The sequence below is a fragment of the Callospermophilus lateralis genome, chromosome 15, assembly GCF_048772815.1.
Source record: "Callospermophilus lateralis isolate mCalLat2 chromosome 15, mCalLat2.hap1, whole genome shotgun sequence".
Classification (NCBI taxonomy): Eukaryota; Metazoa; Chordata; class Mammalia; order Rodentia; family Sciuridae; genus Callospermophilus; species Callospermophilus lateralis.
Genome location: NC_135319.1, coordinates 85,143,524 through 85,171,408, shown reverse-complemented (window position 1 = coordinate 85,171,408; position 27,885 = coordinate 85,143,524). Strand labels below are relative to the sequence as shown.

The window sequence follows — 27,885 nt, the reverse complement described above, 5'->3', positions numbered from 1 at the left end:
CCCAGTTGCTCTGATGGCTGGGAGTGGGGCTGAGGCTGGAGGATTAAAAGTTTGAGCTAGCCTGGGCAACATAGAGAGACCTATCTCCAAGTACACAAATAGATAAAAATAAAAAAAAATCTTCTCTAAGACATTTACTGTAATGATTTCATTATATATTCTCATACTTGATTAGTAACTAATCAGCCTTTGAATCTATAACTTAATATCATCTAAGAATATCACTTAATGTTTAACCTAATACTACAGATTAGCTTTGATGCATTCGAAACCTTAGGGCAATATATGTATTATCAAACTTAAATTTTATTTTAATAACTTTGATTATTATAACTCTGATTTTGGTATTGATTTTTCTCCACAAAATCAATTGTAAAGAGAGTTGAGTACACTACCTAAAATATTTTATAAAGAGACCTTATAAAGAGACTTTATCTTTTGATTATAAATAGTAATATATTCAGGGAATCAACCATACCTCATATAACAGTTCTATAAGCATAAACTTTTGCTTCTTTTTTTGTATTTGGAATGGAACCCAGGGCCGCACATACACAAGGCAAGCGCTCTGCCACTGAACGACATCCCCAGCCATTCATTCATTCATTCAGTTATTTATTTAGTTTTGTGGCACTAATGTTTGAACACAGGGCCTTGCACATGCTAGGTAAGTGCTTTACCACTGAGCTACATCCTCAGTCCCCCCTCTCCACCTTTTAAACTTTTTTTTTTTTTTGAGATACCATCTCTGAAGTTACCCAGACTGGCTTCGAACTTTTGATCCTCCTTCTTCAGCCTCCCAAGTAGCTGGGATTCCAAGTGTGCAACACCACACCCAGCCCACTATTGCTTTTTTAATGTTATGGGTCCCAGGATGTATAGAGATTTGTTATCCACTGGATGTCACTCTCTTCATGTAGGAATTACTTCTCATGGCACTCTAGAACAGTTATGGCTTTATTATATTGCATTTGATTTTGTTTTATTGTTGTGCTTTGCTAATACTTTTAACTGGTTAGTAAAATTAATGATAAAATATATATTAGCCATTACCATATTCAATTATTACTTTTAATTCATCCTCATTTTATATATGAGAAAACTAAGTCACAGAGAGGTTAATTTCCTTGACCAAGATGTTGACAATGTGAGATTTGAGCAAAAGAAGTCTAATTTCAGAGTTTTCCTTTTTACCAGGCTATGAAGGAAAGCTTTATGAGGATTATTGTTTTTATTTATTTAACGGAGTTGTAAATTTAAAGTTAGAAATGATAAATGAAAATGTTCAAAAAATATGTTCACAGTTTCAGTCTTTCCGACTGACATTGATGGCGATTTGTTTACAGCTAACATTAAGGAGTGTGTATTTGTGCTTTTGCCATGAGTGCTAGAAGAATCCTGCTTGTGTGCAGTACACAGGCTCACATGTTCAGCCATCAGAGGTGAGGCTTAGAGCTCAGAGGAATCCTCCTCTGTCAGTTTAAGGAGTGTAGAACTTGCAGAAATCACTTGTTTATTAACTAGTTGATTTTTTTCATAATGTTCATGATTTTTATATTTATGATTTAATATTTGCTGAAACTTTTTTTGTGGTATGGGAATTACTGCTAATGCATATTCTACAGAATGAATAAATGAATTAATTAATGAACATTGTTTTTTAACTCCTTCTGAAGGTGAGGGTGGTGAGATCATCTCCACCAAGTTCTCAGTTCAAAGCCACATTTCAGGAGTCTTACCAGGTCTATAAACGATACCAGATGGTTATTCACAAGGACCCACCTGACAAACCAACTGTGAGCCAGGTCAGCAGGGCAATTGTCATTTTTCTGTGCAAACAGAACTTTCCCCTTCATTTGGTATCATTGTATGAAATCTTGATTTATTTGTGGTACATTTTACTTATATTCAGTTTGCAGCTTATCTGCACAGAGATAAGACTGACTTAATAGACATTCTGAAAGTGCAAATGGTACCCAGTGTCATGTCAAGTGCCAGTTATGTGTAATTTCAAAGTGGAAAGTAACATGTAAAGTTTATATAAAGTCACTACATCTGGATGCATTTACCTGAAAGTGAGAGAGCTCTAAGGTGAAATAACTGAGAATAATATATTTCTATGTTAGACATGTGTTGTCCAACATGGTTAGTGTGCTTTATTCATATTTAAAAGTTATCTGTAGAAATAGTCATAGCTAAATTATTATGTTAATGTGCTACCCATGCACGATTGAGTGGGGCTGGAAAACTCAGGTAGCAGAGTGTTTCAATGGATGTCCTCATAACCTTTTTGTAATTTTGAAAATCAAATGACCCAAGAAAAATCTGGAAGGGAAAGCAAGCTTAAACCACTTCACATAAGTGGGGGTGCAAAAGTGGTGGCCATGGCCACGATCAGCAGCAGTGCTGATTAGTGCACGTAGAGTTGACCGGTACAGAGAGAACCAGAGTGAAACAAAGACAGACTGTCCTGGCCTTTTGCGAGTTGGTCATGGCATTAGTGCACAGTCGACACTTAGGTTGGGTGCCAGTCAGCCTACTCCAGAGGATCTTGTTTTTATGAGAAATTCCAATGCTGAGCTTTGGAAGTGGATTTGCGGAGATCTTACTCTAGCCTCACCTTCAGAAGCACATCATCAGCTGGAGGTGTTTCAATAGCATTTGCTTGTATTTTCCTTGCTCTGAAGGTGAGGTTAGTACCTGTCTCCTTTGAGGACCCAGAGTTCAAGTCGTCCTTCAGCCAGTCCTTTTCTTTATATGTCAAGTATCAAATGGCCATACACCAGGATCCGCCTGATGAATGTGGAAAGACTGAGGTACTGTTTGCTAAAACATTTTTTCCTTTGTTGACGAGGTTGTCTGAGAAGAAGCATAATATGTATATATAACCTTCTTGTGCCATTTTCTTACCTGTTAAATTGAGGGGATCTTCCTTTCGTTGTGATTTGCTTAACTGTTGTGAAAATGAGTCATACTTGTGAGCATTTTGAGTCCTTCAGAAAAAAGATTCAAGATATGTCCTCCTGCAGGGTTTTCTTGAGGAACCTGGATATAGGGTGCTTGTGAGTTCAGTTGTTCAGCCTAGGTCAGCAGACATTTGACTAAGGACCAGTGTGTGCCAGATGGTGTGCCACAGAACCCAGGGAAGAATCTGTCTTCAAGGGATTGATGTTCAGCTGGGAAGGACAGACCAGGGAAGTAGGAGGGGGAGAGTGACTATATTGAGGTTATTACTTAGAGCATCACTTAACAAGCATTTATGAGGTCTTATATTTTCTAGGCCTGGGATATTGAATGAATAAGAGACCGAATGTCGCCACAGTGGGGTAGTTAGGTGTTAGAAAAAGGGTGCCAGCAGACAAAGAGGAATTAAAAATTTTGATTTTTTTGTTTGTTCATTTAATTGCTTTTGTTTTTTTAATGGCACAAAATGTGTAAGCTAAAGAGAGGATTAATAAGGCAGGAGTCGGCCCTCCATGTTCCCTGAGAAAAGGCTGACTTCGCAGGCTCTTACAGTCTTCTGATTAAAAGCTGTAATTTGTAGGTGAATAGCATCATTGTGCCCTCAAATGCAGAATCTCAGGCCTTGTCATAGGTCTACTCAGTCAGAATCTTTATTTTTTTAAATGTTTATTTATTTTTTAGTTGTTGCACACAATACCTTTATTTATATGTGATGCTGAGGATCAGGATCAAACCCACAGCCTCGAACCCACAGCCTCGAACACGCTAGGCGAGCGCTCTACCACTAAGCGATAACTCCAGCCCCAGAATCTGCATTTAAAAAATTTTTTTTTTTTAGTTGTAGATGTACACATTCCTTCATTTTACTTATTTATTTTTATGTGGTGCTGGGGATTGAACCCAGTGCCTCACATGTGGGAGGCAAGCTCTCTGCCACTGAGCCACAACCCCAGCCCCTGAATCTGCATCTTAAAGGAGGTCTCCAGGTTTGAAAAGTGCTGACCTGGGTTCCCCACTGAGATGCACAGCTGGGGTCCATGCATTTTCTGGTAATCAGGATTCTGCTGAGCTTTGAAACTCCTTTTGATAGTTTCCTGGGTCTGTCTTTTCCTGAACTTTGCCTCTTCCCCCTGCTCTGGAAACTGAGGCTTTGTACCTGCCTCCTTACCATTCTCCACATGGTGTAGTGTGTTCACCCTGAGTCTTTCCCTCAACCTTTCCCTGACAGCTTCACTGTCTGTGCAGGTCAATGCAGACCTACTTACTGTAGTGGTCCAGGCATTGGAAGTCTAGTTGCAGGGACAGGTAAGAAGTTCCCACATTGTTGGAATTAGGATTGGGTTCGTAGGGAGAGCCAGCTTGGTGTAGGACTGGAGGTTAGAGAGATTTTTTTTTTTTTTTTTCTTTGAGAGAGGTACTGGCTGAACCAAACCTGCACAGATGAGGAAGTGTTTGTAGGTCCAAAGAGACAAAAGCATTGTGGGCAACAGGACTAGGATGTGTGGAGCTGTGCACGTTAAAATCCTGTGCTGTGCTTGAGAAACCATTTGATTTAGTATGGTCAGAGTATTGGGTTTGTGTTATGTGATAGCAGAGGCTTTTGGAGATTTAAGTAAGACCCACATTTTCAAAAAAAATATTATTTGGGATATACATAAAATTCCTAAGTACCTATCTTCAATAGTTCTCAACATGCTACCATTTTAATTTTATATCTCTCCATAGTTTTTTGTTGTTTCTTTGCTGGATTATTTTATACCAAGTCTTAGATATAATTTAATCTGTATTTCAGTAGATATCTCAACTTATTGCCAAAGTGGAACATTCAGGTATGTGCCTCCTAATGGAGTCCAATGCGTATAAAGCACTGCCTAAGGAACATTGTTGCTAAAGAAATGGAATCTGGATCTGTTTTTTTTTTAGAGAGAGAGAGAGAATTTTTTTAATACTTATTTTTTAGTTTTCGGCGGACCCAACATCTTTGTTTGTATGTGGTGCTGAGGATCGAACCCAAGCCGCACGCATGCCAGGCGAGTGTGTTACCGCTTGAGCCACATCCCCAGCCCTGGAATCTGGATCTGTAGAAGCTTCTAGATCTAATCACCAGTTCACCAGAAAGATAAGGGCTAAAACAACAGTTGGGTAATTTGTATGGTAAATAACCTAGTTTATTTTAATAAATAAACACTATTTCAAAGAAAAGAAGGAACTCTGTTCTTGATTAAAAGTTAGAAACTTGGGGCTGGGGATATGGCTTAAGCAGTAATGCGCTCGCCTGGCACGCGTGGGGCACTGGGTTCGATCCTTGGCACCACATAAAAATAAAATAAAGATGTTGTGTCCACCGAAAACTAAAAAAATAAATATTAAAAAAAATTCTTTCTCTCTCTCTAGGAAAAAAAAAAGAAACTTAAAAAAAGAAAGTATCTACAATACCACCCTCACACTCAGCAAAATGCACAAGAATTATATCATGTAATGCCTAGTACATATTCAGTTTTCTCTAGTTATTTCAAAAAAATGCCTTTTTATATTTGGTTTGTTTGAATCAGGATTTCTTTTGATACTCTTTTAAGTATTAGAACAAAATTTTCTTTTTGAAAATCATATTTTTTTAAGAAATTAGCTCATTTATCTTAGAATTAATTTTGCTTCTTTTTATTGATTATTTTTGAAAATGCAAGCAAAAAGTGCCATGAATGTGATATTTATGGGTGTGTTTGTATGTGTGTGATCTCTCTCTTTGGATGTATGGGAAGTGAGTATGTAAGTATGTGCATCACACATGCATATTTATATCATACATGCATATTTATGTCACGTACCATGTTACACACTTACATGCACACATACACACATTTCCTTCTCTTTCTTAGATGTAATGTTCTAGACACAACTCTGTATGCCACACTTACTGTTTGTATCCTGAAGGTCATTCCGTAGCAGTATGTAGAGAAGTTTTTTCATCCCATTCTGTAGCTGCATGGTAGGCTTCATGAAAGTATCATAGTTCTTTCAAATAGAGCTTTATTGATGACCATTTATTATTTCTAGTACTTTGCTGTTACACAGTGTTGCAGTAAGTACCCTTATGCATAGAATTTTTGTGTTTTCATTAGTTCGTCTTTGCTATAGGTTTCACCCAGATTGCTGGGTCACAGCTAGCCTCCTCTTCAGAGGGGTTCCCTTCCTTAGGAGCTATCCAGTTAGCATCACTCTAGCAGTTCATGAGAATGCCTGCTCCTCGATGGCTGTGCTCATGGAATAGTAGGCAAACGTTTTGGGTTTGGATTTTTGCTATATAGACGGAAATGAAATTTCTGTGTTGGTTTAATTTATATCCTTTTATTATAAGTGTAGTTGAGCATAATTTCATAGGTTTAAAGGCCATTAGTGTTTTTTTCCCCCTATAAAACATTTGATCAGATTTTTGCTCATTTTTTTTGAGGGGTACTGGGAATTCTTTACATATGTTTTGTTTTTTCACTTTTTTTTTTTTTTTTTTTTTTACTTTGCTTATGGTGTTTTCTCTTGCAAAAGTTGATTTCTATGTTATCACATAATCTACGGGCCAAAATTGGTAGAACTTATTGGTAAATAAGGTCTTTGGACTCTAATGTTAATGTGATAGGGAATTATTTAAGGATTTTAAATAAGGGAGGTGTAAATTCTGTTTACTTGTTAAGAAACTTTATGGGCAAGAGAAATTGAAGTTGAACTGATTTTTTTTTTTCTTTTTTGCAGTGCTAGGGATCGAACCCAGAGTGTTGGTATATCCAGGCAAGTGCTCCACCACTGAGCAGCATCCCCTGTCCTGTGAACTAATTTTTTACTTGCATATGTAATTCAGAACTTCTGGCCTTATTTGATCCTTGGTGTATCTTTTCTCTGTAATGGTTTCTCTCAGGCAGGCATGTGATAGTAGAGGTGGATGCTGTCACTTTAGGTCTCATGTTCTCACAGTGATCTAAGTAAAAATTAATACATGATTCTTTCCTGATGGTTTCAGTTAAAAGTCCCAAGGCAGGTGCTGATTGGCACATCTTCAGATATATCCTTGTCTCCGAGACTGAGCAAGTTCACAGTGTCTGGGAGTATGAGAAATTTATCATGCTTGGGTCACACACCCCTCCCAGAAGTTTAGGTGGAGGAGAATCTCATGATCTACATGTCTTGAAAAGAGTAAAGAGGGAGTCTTACCATGTTGGACATTCCAAAATCCTACCTGGTACTGAGGAGCACCTGGGTGGCAGGGTTGTGTGGGAGGTTTTTATTCCAGCGTGCACAGACTTGAGGCATCCTAGGGGATTGGATGGATTTATGCATTTTGTTTTAATGCCATTTCCCATTTTCCCTGTGTGTCCCTGTCTTTTTGTTCCTTTTTTTTTCCTTTTGCAATAAATGACTGTTTTCTAGTGTAACAGTTTATTTTATTTATTTTAATTCCTTTATGATTTACACATGTGTTACATTTATATTTTACATATATGTATTGTTTTTGGCAATGTTGGGGATTGAACCCAGGACCTCATGTATGCTAGGCAAGTGCTTTATCACTGAGATACACCTAGTTATTATATATTTTAACAGTATTTTCTTGGTAGCTACTCTAGGGCTTCCCATATAGATCTTCATTTTATAGGATCTATTTAAGATTTATGCTAAAGTCATTCCAAAGATAATAAGTTACTATTACTTCTGTTTAAAACTATTCCCTTTTTCCCTTATTGTGCTATTATTCATAAGCATATCATATATCACAAATTTAATCATATTGTTATTTAATTTTATGTTTTGTATATAGCCGAGAAAAGGGACAAGAATAAGTAATTATTTCTAATTTGTCATAGTAACTTTCTTATTTATCATTTCTGGCTTTCTTCGTTTGTCCTGTGGATTCAGGTTGCCTTCTAATTTCATTTTCTTTACTCCAGTATAGCTTTGCTCCTGTCCATCTTTTTTTGATGATGTTGTCAAATATAGTAATTTTCTAAGTTATTGTCACAGTAGTATACGTATGTAAATATTGTTGCTTTTAAATTAGTGATGAGAAGAAGGAAAGTATGCATTTATATATGAGAAGCCCCTGCTGTCACTCCCTGGAGGGCTCAGTCCTAGGCATGTTCAGTCCCCTGGGATGACAGTGTCTTAGTAATGTGTTGTCTCCTCTCTGATCTCTCTAAATGTTTGCAGAGATAAATACTTCTCTAAATACTTCTGTTGGCAGCTGTTTTAGTCAGATTTTTTTTGTTGCTGTGACCAGAACCTGACAAGAACAATTAGAAGAGGAATAGTTTATTTTGGGGCCCACGGTTTCAGAGGTCTCAGTCCATAGAAGGGGGCTCCATTCCTTGGGGCTCAAGGTGGGCAGAACATCGTGACGGAAGAGTGTGATGGAGGACAGTTGTCAGGGTGTGGCCACCGGAAGCAGGGAGAGCGAAACTGCCCCTTACCACAGACAAATATTATAGCCCCCAAAGCATACCCCAGGTGACCCGACTCCCCTGGCCACACCTTACCTGCCTGCCATGTCAATCCCTGTCGGGGGATTAATGCATGGATTAGGTTAAACCTCTTTCAACCCAGTCATTCCAGCTCCAAACTTCCTTTCGTTGTCTCACACAAGAGCTTTTGGGGGTGTCCAAGCCTTGATGGCATAGCCAACTTTTGGTCTCCACTGGTTGCTGTCTTGTTTTCAGCAGTGCCCTGGGGATAAATTGCTCTATAGTCTGATGTAATTAAATTTGGACTGCATTGCCAGGCAGTGTTTGAGACCAGTCTTTGAGGTTTGCCCTGACACTAGATAGAGGGCTCTTGGCTGTCTTTTTTTCCTGGTTCTCAAAAACCAACACAGCTGTTCAGCTGCTGCTCACTTGGAACCGCTGGTCTTCTTTTACTTGCTTGCCACCCAGATCTGAGTTTCCAAGAGTGCCTTTAGGCTTGAGCTTCCCTGTATTCCATTCTGAATAGTCACTTCCCACAGGTTGAGCTGAACGATCACCCCCCTGCCTAGCCACCCTGCTTACAAAATCTTTTCACCACTATTCTGTTCTCTGAGTGTCATCTCTGCTTTATGAGTAGAGCACGGGTTACAGCCAGTATATTTAGTCTTTCCCAGGTAAGGAGATGAAGTTTGGGCTTCTTGACCCTTAGACTTAGCAAGCTGCTCTAGATAGCTCTGAGTGAGGAGATAGCCACACAGTGGATGAGATTCTTCACTCGTTTTTGTTCATCTTAGCAATTCTTAGCACACTTGGCAGGCCACGGTTGCAGATGGAGTTGGCACACTGCCTGTGGGTCCAGCCTGCTGGGCAGAATGGGCTCGGCCATCCTACTTTGCTTCTCAGTTGTGAAGTATGTTTCATATAGAAAGAAGCTATTTTGAACATGGAGTGCAAAAGTACTTTCCCTTTGTACACGATTATAGTTTTCTATATGAGCAAATAGCCAGTATTTTGTGCTTAGGAGACATAAAGAGAAGCCAAAAAGTTAGTGTTTAAAAATGTATTCCTTTTTCCTGACTCGTTTTAAGGGATTCTGTGCAGCAACACATTATGGTGTGGTTTGGTTAATATAATGAGAAACTGCTCAAGAAAATATATTTTTTGCTTTTTAATTTTTTCGTAAAGCACCTTAAGTAAATAACAGTCTATATGCCAACTGGAGACTTCTATATTAGTGTGTAAAATTCATTTTGAGTCTGTTGGTAACTCCATCATCACTTAAACAACCCTAGAATTAGGTTATTTTTTGAGAAGTTTGTTGAAAAAATAAATAAATATAGATTGCTTGATATCCCAAAATAGCCAAGTCAGGTTTTTTTTTTTTAAGAAAATTTTTTAATATTTATTTTTTAGTTTTAGGTGGACACAGTATCTTTATTTTACATTTATGTGGAGCTGAGGATCGAACCCAGTGCCTCATGCATGCTAGGGGAGCACCCTACCACTGAGCCACAATCCCAGCCCCACCAAGTCAGTTTTTTAGTAACACCTTTAGATAAATAGCACATTATTGCACATAGCAAGATTACATAGGATCTACAAATTAGTGTATGTTTCCATTATAATTTTTAATCATTCAGGCAGATGTCAAATTTTTAGAAAGTAATATATAAATAAAACACATAATTTGTGACCTGTCTTGTGCATAATAAAATATAAAGCCAACATTTAAGAATCTTTGTTTCTATTCATATAATGTGAATACATAATTTTTGCTGAAATTTTATTGGTGTTTTATTATAGAAAAAAATGCAATATTTATTAAGTGCCATTGTTCCTTAAAATAATTCATATTACTCTTGTAGCTCTTCTTCACTGTCTGAAAAATGGTGCTGTCATGACCCTAGAGTCTCTCCACATGTCTGAGTTCAACTGTCTCCCCAATTTTATTAAGAATTCCATCAGAGGAACATTGAAAGAGTGGCATATTGGACATCTGGACACCAGTAACAAATAATTGTAGCTTAGTTTTTCCTTTGCTTTATCTTTTTTCTTTGTGAATAATTTTAACTAAATTCTACATTATGATGTTTTACTCTCAAATTCTTTTAGCATGCATCTCCAAAAAAGGAGTTGTGCTTCTACAAAATGCAGTATAATTATAAACCTAGAAAATTTATAATTTGTAATCATAATCTAGTATCTAGTCCTTATTTTACATTTTCTTATTTTTTAAAAATTAGTATCTCATCACTATTTATGTTACATTTTTATTGTTACATCATTTTAGATTCTTCTATCCTACAACAGTTTGTCTTAATTTCTTTTTTTTTTTTTTTTTAAAGAGAGAGTGAGAGAGGGAGGGGGAGAGAGAGAGAGAGAGAATCTTAATATTTATTTTTTAGTTATCGGTGGACACAACATCTTTGTATGTGGTGCTGAGGATCGAACCCGGGCCGCACGCATGCTAGGCGAGCGCGCTACCACTTGAGCCACATCCCCAGCCTTGTCTTAATTTCTTCATACTAGCTTCTTTACCCCGTCTTTTTCCTTTGAAACTTTAAATTTTGGGGGTGGGTACTGGGGATCAAACTCAAAGGCACTGGGCCATTGAGCCACATGCCCAGCCCTATTTTGTATTTTATTTAGAGACAGGTTCTCACTGAGTTGCTTAGCACCTTGTTTTTGCTGAGGCTGGCTTTGAACTCACCATCCTCCTGTCTCAGCTTTCTGAGCCTCTGGGATTATAGGCATGTACCACCATGCCCAGCCCTGGTGAGTATTTTTATTAGCATAATTTATCAGGTTGTGTCTTATTATCGTGCTTTGCAGCTGGGGATTATTCTTGTTAAATTCTGTATGTCCAACATCTGGTGGTTGTCTGTTTGTCCAGACGAGTTCCCAGTCATTCTGCCTTAGTACTAGGAAACTAGTACTAAGCTCAGGGCAAACTGCTGCTTTATGTATCCGAGTAGGGAGGGCAGGCACAGCCTGAAAACTCCTGCTGTACAGTGTGGGGAGACTCAGCCGGGCACTGCCTGCTCTCTAGAAGAATGTAATGAGCTATCCAGATACCATTCGCCAGGGTTCACCCTGTTTAACACTTTTGTCAGGTCTGATTTTCTTTTCTCCTCTTTTGCCTGAACCTTTTGAAATTAAGCTGTGGACGTGTGACACTCCCCAGCAGGTGGTAAGCACACTTTTCCTGAGAGCAATTCTCCTGCATAACCACAATGTCTGTCACTCCTTACAAATTCACAGAAATGCTTTAAAGTCCCAAATCATATTCACATGTTCCCAATTATACTTAAATACCTTTTATAGCTTTAAGAAAAAAAAAAAAAGAGGGTCCAGTCAAAGTTCACACATTGCTTGACTGTTATGTTCATGCTGTGTTTATAATGTGACTGTTTTTAGTCTTTGAATGACTTGGACATTTTTTAGGCACTTAAGTCAATTGTCTTTAGAATGTCCTATATTCAGGATTTGTTTTCTAGTAATTAGGTTCTTCATCTTAAAAGTTAATCTGGGAGCAGTGGTACACACCTGTAATCCCAGCTACTTGGGAGGCTGAGGGAGGAGGTTTGCAAGTGTGAGGCTAGCCTCTGGAACTTGTCTCAAAAAATAAAAATGGCTGGAAAGGTAGCTCAGTAATAGAGCGCCTGTAAGTTCAATGCCCGGTACTGGAGTTGGGAGGCATTCTTAAAAGGTTAAATATTTTTTGTTGGAAGTAAGTTTTTAAAAACTTTGTATTGACCTCGCGCATATGAGGCCCTAGATTCAATCACCAGTACCTGAAAAACAAAAAACAAAAACAAAATTTTATTTAAGTATAATTTGAAGTTTAAAATTAGAAGAGTAAATGTGTGTATTAAGGTAGATGATATTTCACAAACTGAGCTCGGGGCACCAGCCCTCAGTTACGAAATCGATTCCTACCAGCCCTTTTAGCCCCCATTTTTTCCTTCCCTCTTTATTTTCCACTTATAACTCTGCAGATTAGCTTGGCCTTTTTGTGCTCTAAGTGGAACAGTCTGTTTGACAGGATTCTTTTGTCAGTGTTGGTCAGTGCCCCTCACCTGTGGTCATATTGACCGGTGTCTGGCTTGTCCTGCAGAAGCTGTGTTGGTTTTGTAAAAATAATCAGACACATGCAGTTGTATTTCCCCTTCTTTCACCAAGAGACCCATTCTGAGGAGAACCATTCTGAACATCCTCTTGGATCCCTATCCCTTTTCCTAAAAGCACATCCTAGGTTTCCCTTTTGTGTTATAGTTTCCTTGGTTCATTTTTTTTTTTTTTTTTTTGTTTCTGGGCTTTCCCAGGGAGCTGTTGAAAGTTAAGCCAGAAGATTTCCAGTACAGACTGAAACATAAGGAGACTGCCCTTCTGAGGAGTACTTATTTGTTGAAAGTTATCTTGTAGTCAGGCATATACCATTTGACAGCTGGTGTGGAAAAGATAGGGGGAAACATGGGTCCACTCTGACCTGTGGAGCAGGGGGAGTGGTGGAGTACTGGCCTGTTATTTCACTCCAGCCACCAGGGGGTGCTGCAAGTTAGGAGCATGCGGTTGCTCTGTGTCCTGCCTCAGTGCCTCCTGTGGAGCTGGTGGGTTTGCAGCCCTGGAGCCTGCATAAATGCTCTTTTGCTAAGGTGATTACAAGTAATCTGCATTGATGCATTAAAATGATAATTACGAATGATTCTTTGCTTGTTAAATATTGAAATATTTTCAGGAATTAACCTAGAGAACCTTTCAGCTTCCTTTGTCTTTACAGTTTTACTCCATATGTGAAAATAATAACTTTTATTTAGAAAATATTCAGTGTGTCAAAGAATTGATATTTTCAATTAGGTAAAGACACCAATCATGTATATGCATGCACTATATAATAAATATTTAATTCTGGCATATAATTAATTGAATTTATATGGTGGCAGGATTTGAACATTTTTAAATTAAAAAAATGTATTTTGTGGGAGTTGCTGAGAAATGAACCTAGGATGTCATGCATGCTAGGTAAATACTCTTATCACTAAGCTATACCCCAATCCCTAAATATATTTTTAAGGCTAAGGCTAACTTGAATAGAATAGATAGTTTAGACAATTATTTGTATAATTTAATCAAAACTACTTTTTATGAGCACCTTCTAAGCTCTCTGGTATAGTATAGTCTGTCCCATGGTCTATGACGAGACATTTGCTACCAAATTAACTGGAGAAAAGGTACGTTTTTCCCAGTATAATATTACTTTCTGGAGAGATCAGAGTGGTGGAATTAAAGCTAGCACAGGAAACATTTTTTTTTTAAAGTTTCTTTTGGTTAATAATTATCTAAACTGCCTCAGATCACAAAATCATAGCATCAACAACATTCTTTTGTAACTATATGGATTAACTTCTCTTATTTAGAGGAAGAAATTACCCAAGAAGGCATGAATGGTTAGTGGTAGAACAATGACTAGAAATTTCAGTACTTATTTATGTATTTATTTTCAGCTTTTTAAAATAGTAAAAAAAAAAATTTAATATATTTTTAGATACATATGACAGTAGAGTGTATCTTGACCTATTATACATACATGGAGTATAACTTATTCTAATTAGAACCCCATTCTTGTGGTTGTACATGACGTGGAGCTTCACTGGTCGCATATTCATTGTAGGAACATAGGAGAGTCATGTCCAGTTCATTCTGCTGTCTTTCCTATTCCCCTCTCCCTTCCCTTCCCTTCATCCCCTTGGTCTAATCCAGTGAACTTCTCTTCTTCCCTCCCCTCCCCTCTTACTGTTACTGATGTGCGTTAGCATCCACATAACGGGGAGAACATGCAGCCTTTGGTTTTTTAGGATTGGCTTATTTTACTTAACAGCATAGTCTCTAGTTCCATCTATTTACTGGCAAATGCTACAGTTTCATTCTTTTTATGGCTGAGTAATGTTCTATTTGGTATTTGTACTTTTTTTACACGGGATTGTCAAATGAAAAAGCTAAAGTTGGCTAAAATAATTAATATAGAATAACTGACATCAGTGATGGAAGTTCTCAACATAAGCAACATTTGCAGATAATCAAAATATTTTTATTGTAAGATTTTGTGCCCTCTGGTAACTTAAAATAGCAGTCTTTGCACAGAGGAGTGCATTATTGCGTGCTTTCTAACAGTGCTAAGGGGCACTGACGTTCCTGTTCCCAGGAGTGTTACTCTGCTCTTGCCCTTTTCAGTGTGCCTGTGCCCTCCCCACTGCCACTTTCTCCAAAGTTGCTGTTGTGACCTTTTAGCCTTTCTCTTTCTTGCTATTTTTTTTTAAAAAAATATTCCTCAACAATGTTTTTAACTGAAACTATGAAATCATTTTAACTTGAAAAATTTTTACAAGAAATAATCTTAGTCCATGGTATCATATATTCTCAGTACACATGCATTGATAAATAATACAAATTAAAGAGAAATAAACATGAAATTATTACATTTGAACTTTAATCAATTTCTAAAATTTAAATACAAGCAAAAGTATGTTTAATAGAATTCTACAAATTTTTCAAATTAAAAGGAATCTGTATTCCAGATATCTGTGCCTTTGAAGGTATTTTTTGTCTAATGGTACTTTGGAGTTAAATTTCATTCATGTCATTAAAAATAACATTTAGCATCTATTGCATATGAATCATTATGTTAGGTAATGAAATTATAAGCATGTTTACAAAAATTCCCTTGGCTGCTAGGACCGTACAGAAAATTTCTTACTGCTAATTGTCATGTTAGCTTGCCTAGTATTAGAATTGTTCCCTTTCTAATTTGTGGTTTCTTGGTGTGTTTGTTAAAATACTTACTGAGCACCTATGATGTGCCAGGTACTGTTCGAGAGGCATCTGCTACAATTAACCAAACCATGAATAAATCAGATAAAGATTTTTTGCTCTTGCAAAACTTACATTATACAGTGAGGGTGGGGATGGCAGAGGTAGTCATGAAATAATAAGCACCAAGAAGTAGCCAGTTATGTGGTTGGTTAGCAGGGGGCTTGGTGAGACAAGTAGTGCAGGTATAGGTATAGGAGTGGATTGGTGGAAGTGTTGGTTATTAGCTTGGAAACTAGGTTACCATGTTTATTGTTAGTAAAATTACAGTCAAGAAGAAAATGGGTAAAAGAAGTTCCTCTGTGAATGGGGACATAGCCCGAGGAAATCCCTTTCTGTTTCTTTCTCTTGGCTGTTTTTTCCTGTGGCTTATCTTTGGTTGTATGTCTGAAATTCTGGAGTCGCTTGGTACTTGACCCCTGGTTAAGATGAAACTTAAATGTAACCGTGATGAGCACAGTGGACTTTGGCGTACTCGCAGTTTCTCAGAGTTGAGTAATGGACTGTGACATGGACTGGCAGATGCCAGATGGAATGTCTGGCATGGGATGAGCGAGGGCTCTTGAGGAGCCACTTGCTTCAGAGCGTGTCAGAGCGTGTGTGCCTGGTAAGTCATTTGGGTTGAATGGCGTTAAGGTGCTACCAGGCGCGATCCATGCTGGTTGGGTCGGATACAGAGGCGGTGAAGGCTGAGTGGCATCTGGGGTGAGTGTGAGCTTCCCACTTAACACCTGTGGCTTTAGCAGGTTCCCAGCTCCTCATGCTTCTGCCACTTCAGAGAGTCCCTGGTTGTAAACGTGGGTGAGGGGATGTTATAACACGGCTAGTTGTGAGGATTAGGTGACACTGTACCTGATGGGGGCTGGCCAAGTTAGCCCTGGCTGGACTTCAGCCACTCAGAGGAGCTGGTGACAGGCCCTCAGAGTCATCAGAGACTGAGGCAGGGCAGAGCAGTGGTGCTTCTCCAGAATCCACCGGTCAGCATTTAGAGACACAATTACATTTTCCTTGTAGTTTTGTTTTCCATTTTAATTAGTATATTTGTTTGAATTAAGAGACCATGTTTTATATTTTAGTGTTAAATTAGAATTAGTCCTTTCAAAGGAAAAAGTATGATATTTATACCAGTTTGGTTCGTCAACATGTAATTTTAGTTTTTAAAATAAGTTTTTTTTTTGGTGCTGGGGATTGAACCAGAGCCTTACATATGCTGTGCCAGTGTTCTACCACTGAGCTGTCCCCAGCTCCAAGATTTTTTTTTTTTTTTTTTTTTTTTTGCAGTACCAGGAATTAAACCCAGGGGTGGGTGCTCTACCACTGAGCTTTATCTTCAGCCCTTTTTATTTTTTAATTTTTAGTCAGTGTCTTGCTAAGTTGCCCAGGCTGGCCTAGAATTTGCCATCCTTCTGCCTCAGCCTCCCAAGTTGTTCAAATTATAGACGTGTCACTGCATACTAAGAATTTTTAGTAACTCATCCTATTTTGCCATGTAAAACAAACAAAAGGCATTGCTTGGTGAAGGGTTGGTTGGTTGTGTGTTTCTTAACTACTTTACTCAGGACTGGAGACAAGGGAGAATTGGTGTTTCTGGTTTTTGGAAGAGCTTTTGCTTATTAGAATAGGTCTCTCCTTTTGATGAATTAGTATATTAGATTACCTAAATTAATAGCACACTCTGTTCTTGTTACACCATCTTGTAAAGATGCTTCGCCAGGAAGAGATACACTGCTCAGCAGAGAGTCTGTGATGGACTCGAGGCCAGTGAGTATTAGCTGAATGAACGAGCAGCTGAGTTAACTGTTTTAAGAAACAGCTGGAGAGAGAACTCAGTTGTTGCCAAATTGTAAACTGCTCAGGAAGAAAATAGTGTTCTTGGGACTTTGGATGTAAGCAAAAAGGAGAACTCAGATGATGTCAGAAGCACTTGACAGTTGTCCTGCTGTAATAAGTAAAAGCTGCTTTTAATTTCCTGCATGAGAGTGTTGAGAAGTTTACCTGCTATGAGCTAAGCAGGTTTTAGTGAGTGCAAAGCTCATTTGATAGGAATACTCAGGCTGTGAGCACCATTTGTCTTTGCTTTTGTATTTTAGGTCTGTTTTTGCCATTAAATCTGAGGAGCATCAGGTTTTATGACCTCTGGTAATGACTTGACAAGTGAACAATACTGCCTATTGATGACTAGTCTAAATAAGGAAAGCTTGTATTTTTTGCCATGGTAATTCATTTTATATGCCAAATATTTTTAGGTAACTTCCTGCATGATGAAAAAGCAGTTGATTTTCTTCTGGTCAGTAGTCAGTTATAAAAATTTTAAAAATATTGTATATATGATTATTTGTCCAGAGGATAATTCTGCCTTAAAAATACGTAGAAACAGGGAATATATAGTCATGTAAGTCTGTAAAATATTGATATATACATGTGTTGGCTTTTATGTAACAATTATTCTAGAAATAGCTCAAAATTTCATACTTTGAATCATTCCCATATTTCTTTCCCCTGGGCTGTGGAGGAATGTTATTTTTCATTTCAGTCAGTCACATAAACATTTAATTCCTGGTACATTCCATTCAGTATGGTAGAGCTATGCATGGAGGAATAAGACACGATTCTTGTGCATTTTACTAACAAAGTGAACTTAAAATATTTTTAAAGCTTCTTTTTAAAAAAATTTATTTATTCTAATTTGTTATATATGACAGCAGAACACAATTCAATTTATATTATGCAAATATAAGAATTTCATGTCTTTGTTGTACACAAAGTAGAGTCACACTCTGTTGTACACAAAGTAGAGTCACACATGTTTTCATACATGTACTTAGGTCATTTATTTGTTGACTTTTTATCCTCACATTACATCTCAAAGCCCTAGAAAAAGAAGAACAAATCAACACCAAAAGCAGTAGAAGACAGGAAATAATTAAAATTAGAGCTGAAATCAATGAAATTGAAACAAAAGAAACAATTCAAAAAATTGACAAAACAGAAAGTTGGTTCTTTGAAAAAATAAATAAAATGATAAACCTTTAGCCATGGTAATGAAGGAGAGAGAAGACTCAAATTAGTAACATCCATGATGAAAAAGGAAATATCATGACAGACACTACAGAAATACAGAAGATAAATAAAAATTATTTTGAAAATTTGTACTCCAATAAAGTAGAAAATACTTAAGGCATTGACAAGTTTCTAGAGTCACATGATTTGCCCAGACTGAACCAGGATGATATACATAATTTAAACAGATCAATTTCAAGCAATGACAGAAGACGCCATCAGAAGCTTACCAACCAAGAAAAGCTCAGGACTGGATGGATACACAGCTGAGTTGTACAAGACCTTTAATAAAGAACTAATACCAATACTCCTCAAATTATTTCATGAAATACAAAAAGAGGGAACATTTCCAAACTCATTCTATGAGGCCAATATCACCCTGATTCCAAAACCAGGCAAAGGCAAATCAAAGAAAGAAAACTTTTAAAGCTTCTTTTCATGAATTTGCATTAATGTGAAAAATGTTAAAATGCTAATGTTAAAAATTATTTGAAATATGTGTACCTGGCAGGATGAGAGGGAGTGTTTGATTTTATTTGAAATCTGTTGGTCTGATAAGTATGTGAGCAGTATCTGTGTCCATTATTATTATAATCAGGTATTTATTTCTGATAATCAAATTGCTGATGATATATTTTATTTTCAATACTTTGTCCAAATGATTTTAAAACCAAATTTGGTCTTGACCATGATTTTTCTGCTAACTTTGATTTTTTAGGTTCTGTATTCTTTTCCACTTATCCTTAATTGATGTTTTTCAGATTTCCGGAAGATACTTAGTTTTTCAAGGTCAAACCATCCTTCCCTGTTTCTTTTCTTCTATTCTTTTATCTTTCCTTCCTTCCTTCCATCCATCCTTTGAGTCCAGGGTCATCGATTTGAATTCTTTTGCCCAACCTAATATCATTGAAGTGATACCTAGTTTTGTCCAGAGTATCTTGAGTAGTTGCTCCCTTAGACATGACACTTGCTGGATGTTAAAGGGCTGCCCCAGGGACACAGATGTTCCTCAGAGAAACATCTGTGGTACCAGCTCTTCCTTACTGGTGACTGCTTCCCTTGGTTCATGGCGTCTCACCTTGACCACATGACCTGATTTTGTAAAGCAGCCAGGCTCTGTGGAGAATCAGGGGGGCAGGGAAATAAGAATCTTCAATTCCATTCACAGACGAGTGAACACGTCTGTTCTTTCGGCTCGGGGGTGCGTGGTTAAGCGCGTAGACATGAGCAGCAGATGTTTACTCAGCTCCTCTGTGTGCCAGGCATTCCTTTAGACTCCAGGGAACAGAGGAAAGTTCTTGACCTCAGGGAGACTGATGCCAGAGAGGAGGGAGAATAATAGACAGGGGTGCAGTAGAGTGTCAGAGTGACGAGTGCTGCTTAGAGGAATTAGGGGGAGGCCAGGGATGGGCTGGTGGTGGGGACCGGAGACAGGTGCCCGGAGGCGGCTCTGGCAGACACCTGCCTGGAGAAGCCTGCACCTGTGGTGCATCTGAAGGGCTGCATTTTGGGTGGATGGGACAGTATAGCAGGGACACCAGCAGGCAGGAGGGCAAGTCATGGCGTGTCTCTGTTCTTATTGATGGTTTCTCTTTCTGTGAATGATCTTTTTAACCCCCTCCCTTTTTGCCATTTATTAGCCATATTGGTTGGTGTTATAAAGTTGTGTATTTTGTTGTAAACTTGTTGAACACCTGCTTGTCACCTCATTTTAGTTTTTAGTTGAGGCTCTTGATATCTCTGGATTTTGTTGTGCTCTTGTTGAGTTCTGAGTGAGTAATGGTGTTGTAAAGTCCTTTGTTTAATGAAGGGACCAATGGATTGGAAAGGTTTCTGGGTTCTAACCCTAGTTTTGTTGTTGTCTATAAAATAACATAACATTTCTGGGACTCAGTTTATGCATTATAAAGTAAAAGAGTAGGATTAGGTGTTTGAAAAGATTCCTTTAGCAATAAAATTCTGTGGTTTTAATGATTTGAGGAAGAATCCCTAGGAGAAACTTGGTAGTATTTTCTACTTTTTAAAATTTAATTTTTTAATTTGTATTAGTAAAGTACGTAAGTCTTAGGTGTATGTATGCCTTGTTGAATATATTGGTATATACTCTTGAATCACCATTCAGATTGAGAGAATCTACTTTTCTTATTCCCCACTAGTGGGATAAGCATGCTCAGGACTCCCTTGTGCTCCCTCCCAGTCAGAACTGTCCCCCCTTATGCTAACTGCATTCTGACTTCTGTTGGTATAGATTATTAATTCTACTCATCCTGGGGCATTTTATTATAGTTCCTTCCATGGTGTTGTCTTGAGCATTGGCCCATCTACCAACCCTGAAGGTTCTTATAAGGACCCCCTTGAGAGAGGTGTCACTGGGTTTGAACCAGATCTTTTAAAGGGAAAAAAAAATAGTGATTCATTGACATTTATAATGGAGTTTTTTTTTTTTTTTTTTTTTTTTTTACATTGTTGAGAGCCATACTGAGTATTTTCAGGGGGTGTTCCTAGTAAGTACAGATGGGGGAACCAAATCAGAGCTGGCATGGACCAGTATTTTTTCTGGAACAAGTTCTGTGGAAAATTGATTCTGCAGAATATTAATAGATGTTACGTAAAATTAAAAATAAGCAAAAATCAATAGTCAGGTAACTTTGCAAATAACTGAGTGAAATGAAGTTGAAGTGTTTCTTGTTTGTAAATTTAGGAATTTGCAGTATACCTTGTAAGTTTTGAAGGCAAGGAGGAAAAGAGGTGTGGCAGCTTAGAATACAGTGTTTCTTGGTCTGGGGATGTGGCTCAAGTGGTAATGCACTTGCCTGGCATGTGCGGGGCACTGGGTTCGATCCTCAGCACCACATACAAATAAAATAAAAATGTTGTGTCCACCGAAAACTGAAAAATAAATATTAAAAAAAGTTAAAAAAAAAAAAAAAGAATACAGTGTTTCCCAAGTATATTTGGTCATGGAATCATTTTTAAGAAATGTCTGAAAAGCCTGGCATGCCATGGCACAAACCAAGAAAAGTGGTTTGCCCGAAATCTTCTTACAGATGAGAAACTGTTCACATTTCTTTTCACTAACTCAGAAGACGTAGGTTTAAGTACATTAAAATGTAAAGAAGATCTTCATTGTCATTTTAAGCTGTTTTGATGCTTAAGGATTCTAGGTCTAATCAGAAGAGATAGTGTGCAAGGTCCTTTCAGATGTATTGCTGGCAAATGGAACAGGGAGTAGCTCTAAAATATGGTTTCAGAGAATCACCTGAATCTACTTTTCTTATTCCCCACTAGTGGGATAAGCAAGATCCTTATTCTCAAACCTTAGTTTTAACTCCCTCAAGTGCAGACTTAATTCTTAGGATGAGTTTTTTAAAAAAATGGGGGCTAGTTGTGTCTTTAGGTTATATTTGAAGGCTTTATTTTACTGTTGTACAATATGGAACGATGAACTTTATTTCTTTTGTGAAATGAGATTAATTTCTGAGAATTGTAGATTTATAAGAGACACATTCTTAACACAAAACAGTTTTACACTAAAGCAGACAATTTAAAAATAGTTGTAAAAATGTACCAAAAATTATAGGACTGTAGGGTGTGAGAAAGGGGTCTAAAATATTACTTAACATAATTTAGAATCTTTTTTCCCCCCATACTGGGGATTGCCCCTCAGGGGCACTTAACCACTGAACCACATCCCCAACCACTGCTCCCCTCCTTTTAAAATTTTTATTTAGAGACAGGGTCTAGCTGACTTGCTTAGGGCCTTGCTAAGTTGCTGAGACTGGCTTTGAACTCACGATCTTCCTGCCTCAGCCTGCCTAGCCTCTGGGATTACAGGTGTGAGCCACCATGCCTGGCTAATTTAGAATCTTAATTGAATTAAGGCTTCCAAATTCCTGATAGAAAAATTGGGGATTTTGTACTGAAATGTGATTTAGATTGATAATTGCACAATTCCAAATAACATTTTATTAGAATCCACTTAGAATAGACCTGTTCCTTGATAATTTGTAAGACAGCAAGTGTCACACAATAAATAAAAGGAACTATGACAGTAGAAATATTTGGTTAATGCAAGGAAATTCTGGAAATGTGTAGGAGCAATTACAAGACTTGGAAATCCACTTTGATGGAAATGCCTCACAAATATTCTTTGATGTAGAAGAAATTTTTTGAAATGTGATTTATCTTTTTAAAAATTGCATTTTGGTGTTGTATTTCCCATTTCTGTAAAATTTCTTACTGAATCTAAAATCAGTAAGATAATTGTGTAAAATATGCTAAAATCTTTATTTCATTTTTCTCAATATTATGCTAAATATCTTGAACAGAATCTTTTAAACATTAACTCTGTCCTTTATTTCTTATTTGACAGCCATATTAGAAAAATGGTATTGAGGTATAAATATGGGTCCTCACTATGGACATAATCTTTTTTTTTTTAACTTTAATAAAATTTATTTATTAGTAGTTTTTAGCCTCAGCAAAATTGAGCAATAGCCTTTTTTGGGGGCCAGCCCTATTTTGTATTGTCTTTAGAGACAGGGTCTCACTGAGTTATTTAGTGCCTTGCTTTTGTTGAGACTGGCTTTGAAGTTGCAATCCTCCTGCCTCAGCCTCCTGAGCCTCCAGGATTACAGACGTGTGCCACTCAGCCTGGTGGGAGCTATAGCCTTTGTGTTATTATGACAAGACTGCATGGTAGTATTTGTTAAAAGGGCACTTTTTCTATGTCAGTTGCAGTGTATGTACAAAATGTATTTGCAATCATGTTTTTTTTTTTTTTTTTTTTAATAATTGTTAGTTTTGAAGGTATAAGCATCTGTACCTAACATAAGATGTATAACTTCATTGTGAGACTTATGAGGTCAACTGAATTCAAACATGGGATATCCATGGTTTTTTTTTGGCGTGCTGATGGAGAAGCGGCATTTTCTGAAATCTTTCATGTCTGGGAATAGTGTGAATCTGTGTCTTGTGATTTGTTATTCTGTTTTTACTGCTTCAGGATTGGAAACTTTTGTATTTCATGTTTTGGCAGTTCAAACAAGATAAGAATTTTTAGTTCTATTTTGAAAAAGCTGTGACACAAATGTTACACATATACATGCCAAAGATGAATGTAAGTTATTGGAGCTTCAAGGAAACTTAGTGTTCTTACTATTTATATGTTTCTCTTGTTATTGTAGCTTCTGTCTTAATTAATGTATCACTTACAGACCTACTTATAAACTCAAAAGTTTGTGTACATAGTTATCATGCACTTCCAGGGTGAAGTGTAGAAACCATGTAATATCAAATTTCTGATTTTAAAATAAAAACTCACCACACTTTGCTTTTTTTTTTTTTTTTCCACTGTTGAAATTGGGTAGTACTTCAACTGGCACTTGTGACTCCTCGGGGGAAGAATAGCAGTTGTCTTAGTTGGGCTACTGTAGGAGAATCCAAGACTACAAAGCTTGGATTTTCAGTTTTAATGCAAAGACTTCTTTCATATCAGCATTCCGAAGACTTAGCATTTTGATGTATCTTGCACTTTCAGAAAGTTCTCGTAATATTAAGATAACCGAATTGCACAAGGATATTAAGGAAACATTTCTAGAGTCTGTATTTTAATGTATCATGTCATCTAAGCCCTAGGTGATGCTAATCAATTGCATAGCTTTGAAATGCACTAGCGATATTTTAAGAGTGTATTTATTGAGTTTTGGGGAGGGTGTATCTGAAATATATTTTCAAACTTTATTATGGAAAACCTTAAATGTTCACAAAGTAGAGATAATCACAATGAATCTTATGTATTCATTGCCTCATCTCACTAGTTTCATATCACAGACAATCTTACTTTATCCTCACACTCCCATATTACTTCCTTCTTCCTTCTGTAGTAATCTAGTAGGAAATCCCAGGCCTCATATGATTTCATTGGTAAATATTTCAAGGTGTGTCTCTGAAGGAGAATACAAATTATTTGTACTCCTATTAAGAGCTGCCTGGCTTTGTTGTGGAGAGGAAGCTGAGTGCTTAGAAATGGGCCTTCCATTGCATTTTATTGTAGTTAGTTTGGTGTGTGAGGTGGGGATCCTGGGGATCAAACCCAGGGTTGCTTAATCACTGAATCACATTCTCAGCCCATTTTTTGTTTTATTTTGAGACAGGGTCTCATGAAGTCCTTAGGGCCTCAACAAGTTGTAGAGGTTGGCCTGGAACTTATGATCCTCTTGCCTTAGCCTCCAGGCGTGCACCACCATGCCCAGTTTATTGTAGTTAATTTGTGTTTAGAAATATGAGTTTATATACTACTTGTGTATTATAGTAAATATCAAGGGATTTGAAATGTTTTTTTTTCTGTAAATATATCTGTGAAGACATGAATTACCATCATGTGTGAAGCTATGTGACAGTCCTCATTTCATAGCCAGCCTACAGTTTGCTTTGTCGTCCCCTGCCACCCTCCACCCCCCACCCCGTTCCCACCAGCTGCCCATTACTTCCTTCTTTAAATGCTGAGAGAAAGCAGCATATAATGCTGTTTTGGGTGGTTTTCTAGAAATCTGATACACATTAAAAAGGAGAGAGAGGGTAGAGGAGGGAGGGAGAGTGGGAGAAAGCCAAAAAGGAAGGGCAGAAGGGGAGATTTGGGTTGAGAGAAAAGAAGGCAAAAACAGCGAGACATGAGAGCAGGACTGCCAGGTTGTCCCCACAGCGAGCCTCCCTGTGCCCTCCCTCCTCTCTTGGTCCTCAATTCTCTATCTCCACCTTTCTTGGCTTCCCCTGTGGTTTGTATCCCCTTTTTTGTGGGGGCAGTAACTTAACTTTGCTGGTGGCATTTAGGGTCAGGAAGTTTGCTGATTTCTCCCTTGGAGGGTATTTCTATAAGATAAAGGTTGTGAAATAAAACTTAAAAAAATGGGTACTAATTGTTGTGCTTTATTTGCTTTTATACAAATATTCAGGACTATTTATTCACTGTAATTTAAAAAGTTGGGTACCTAGGGCTGTGGGCTAGTTGGACTTCTCATCCTCGGTGGATGAGCCGTACAATGTTATAAAAACACTAATTTTTAATATAGACTTTTGGGTTTACTTTAGATGCTTTTACTGGAAAATTGTATAATGATTTTTCCTTTTTCTGTGTTCTCTTTTTTTGCCCACTGACTGGATGAATTGATTCTGCTCAAATTTGCCTCTGCAGTTCACAAGATTCCTTTGCAATTCACCGTTGGAGGTAAGAGTTACTGACTGACTTTGATACTAGAATTATTAATTGAGTATCAATGTTGGTATCTTTCATTAGGCATTTATTTGACAATTTATGAGTGATCATTTTGAAGTAACACATTTTTCAATAATAGTAATGGGATGAGTACAGCCTTTTTTGGTAAAATTTTCTATAAGTTACAGCTATTCACCTTCATAACTGGTCACTGCTCCTTTTTAAGTTCATTTCTTTCTTAATAAATAGAGTGAACATTCCTTCACTTTAAATAGCCTTGTATTTCCATTATTCCCACAATTGTTTATTTAACTCTATATAAATTAACCTTGTGTTAAGAGACCTGGAGAAATCACAGGCAAAAGCTGTAATTGAGGAGGTTTTACCTGGTTTGAGAGACCATTTTAAAGCCCATGAGTTGACTGGACAGGAGCAGGGGATTTGCAGCGAGCTTCTGTTGCCACACAGGCTTGGTTTTGGGTGCTTCATTTTCTGTTCATTGAACACTCATCCTGGTTCTCAGTACAGAACTGAGGATCCAGTAATTATATTTTAAGATAAAGAAAAACGATTGGATATTTAGAGAACCAGGTATCATTGTGAGCTGCAGTTGCAGAAAAACTTGTAGGTGATTGGCAAGACCTGGAAAAAGAACATGTTCTCACTCATCAGCCACATGATCTTGGGCAGATCCCAGCTTCTTGGAGCCTTAGTTTTCTTATCTTTAAAATGCAAATAATAATTCCTACATCTCAAATGAGGCCACAAAGAGGAGCAGGTGTGAACCATGCTGCTGGAATCCTATGGTATTTGTGTTCTTCCCTTAGGTGATGCTTCAACCCACACATGCCAGCTCTGCTCCTTGCTTTCCTCTTGCCTTTCCTGTTGCATCTATTGCTTATTTCACTTTGTGCTTCTTTCCCTGTTTCCAGCTCATTCAAACCACATTCCTCTCCATAGTTGAGCCTCAGTCTTATGTCCTTTGTGAGCCCATCTTTGACCTCCCCACATACTGGCAGTTATTCATTTTCTGTTTCTGTAACCTTGTATTCATTTGGTTATTGAAACAATTTTTGTTCATGATGAATTATGGTGCCCAGCCTGGCACGTTAAGCACTCCGGTGGCCAAAGAGTGATCTCCAAGGGAAAGGGACCAAACCAGAAAGACTGGTACCATCCAGGTTTGGTCACATTTTCTAAACCTCCGGTGTCTGAGGGGCATGTGGGAACAAAGAAATATTCTGGAAAGATTCTGGGCTTTGAAATGGGAGGACTTAGGTGGCCCAAGGACCGTTAACTGCCATGAGTCTAATGAAATTGTCGGGTTATAATAATGACATCCTGCATTGCTGTTTTGCAATCTAAAAATGGAAATAATACTTAGAAGGTCATTAAAATTAAATGAGTTGATTTGTAACAAACATGAGCACAATGCCTGAAAAATTGAGTTTTAAATACGAACTTAGTGTAAAGCAAAAACCAAACCAGAAGAAATTTGCAGGCAATATACATTTTATAGTCTGTTCTTTAATTGAAGAAGCAATTTCTACTATAGAAGCAGTAGGAAGTATCACAAAGGAAAAGATCAAAAAATTAATTATATAAGGATATATAATTTTGTACATAAAATACATATACTAAAAAGGCAACTTGGGTGAAGTGTCGTTAAAGAGTTATTATGTTGAATGTAATGATCTTTTAGAATAAAAAAATTCTGTTTCTTTGAATAACATTTGGTTAGATTTGATCAAGTAGTCAATAAGGTAAAATGCAAATTCTAGTCAATGTGTTTTAAAAGTTTATAGTAATCAAAGGAGGAGATACACAAAATATTAGCATCAACTATGAAAAGTTAAATAATTTTACTCTTCAAATAAAGGACCCACAGTGGGTAGAGGTGCATTGGTAGCCTCGATAGTAGTTTTTGTAATCATGTCATAGAGTTTCAGTAAGAACTTAGAGGAGTGACCTGGAGTAAGGGTTTTAAGGAGAAGGCAGCTAAGTTGAGTTGCTCCCCTGCACAGCTGGGACTTAATCAGGGCCTGCCTGAAGGCTTAGTGAGTGGCAGCTACCCCCAGAGCTCCTTCAGCAGCCCTGAGCCCAGGATTCTGTATTTTTGCCACCACACAACTCCTGAGAGCCCAAGCAGAGCCAAGGCAGGAGGATGTTAGAAGTCTCAGAATGTTTAATTTTGCCATTAAGTTTATTTTAGCTGAAGAAGGGAAATTACAGATATGGTAAATACCCAACACCTACCTAATTTTGAAGGAAAGATTAAAAATAAGTCTGGTAGAGACACATACTTGAGACTTGCAGTTGAAAATAAAGCTGACTTTA

At 37.6% G+C, this 27,885-nt stretch overlaps 1 protein-coding gene across 8 annotated transcripts in view; it reads left to right on the top strand.

Annotated features, from left to right (window-relative positions):
• Positions 1-27,885, top strand: part of Ate1 (arginyltransferase 1) — a 144,496-nt gene that overhangs the window by 16,064 nt on the left and 100,547 nt on the right. For 3 of the 8 annotated variants that reach the window (XM_077105278.1, XM_077105277.1, XM_077105284.1), the window contains exons 7-9: positions 1,677-1,805; positions 2,688-2,816; positions 25,528-25,560. In XM_077105278.1, coding sequence (XP_076961393.1) covers positions 1,677-1,805; positions 2,688-2,816; positions 25,528-25,560 — 291 coding nt within the window. Of the gene's footprint in view, positions 1-1,676; positions 1,806-2,687; positions 2,817-5,358; positions 5,440-6,708; positions 7,263-25,527; positions 25,561-27,885 lie in introns of those variants that run through there. The other 5 variants (XM_077105282.1, XM_077105280.1, XM_077105281.1 and 2 more) reach the window with 3 other exon arrangements.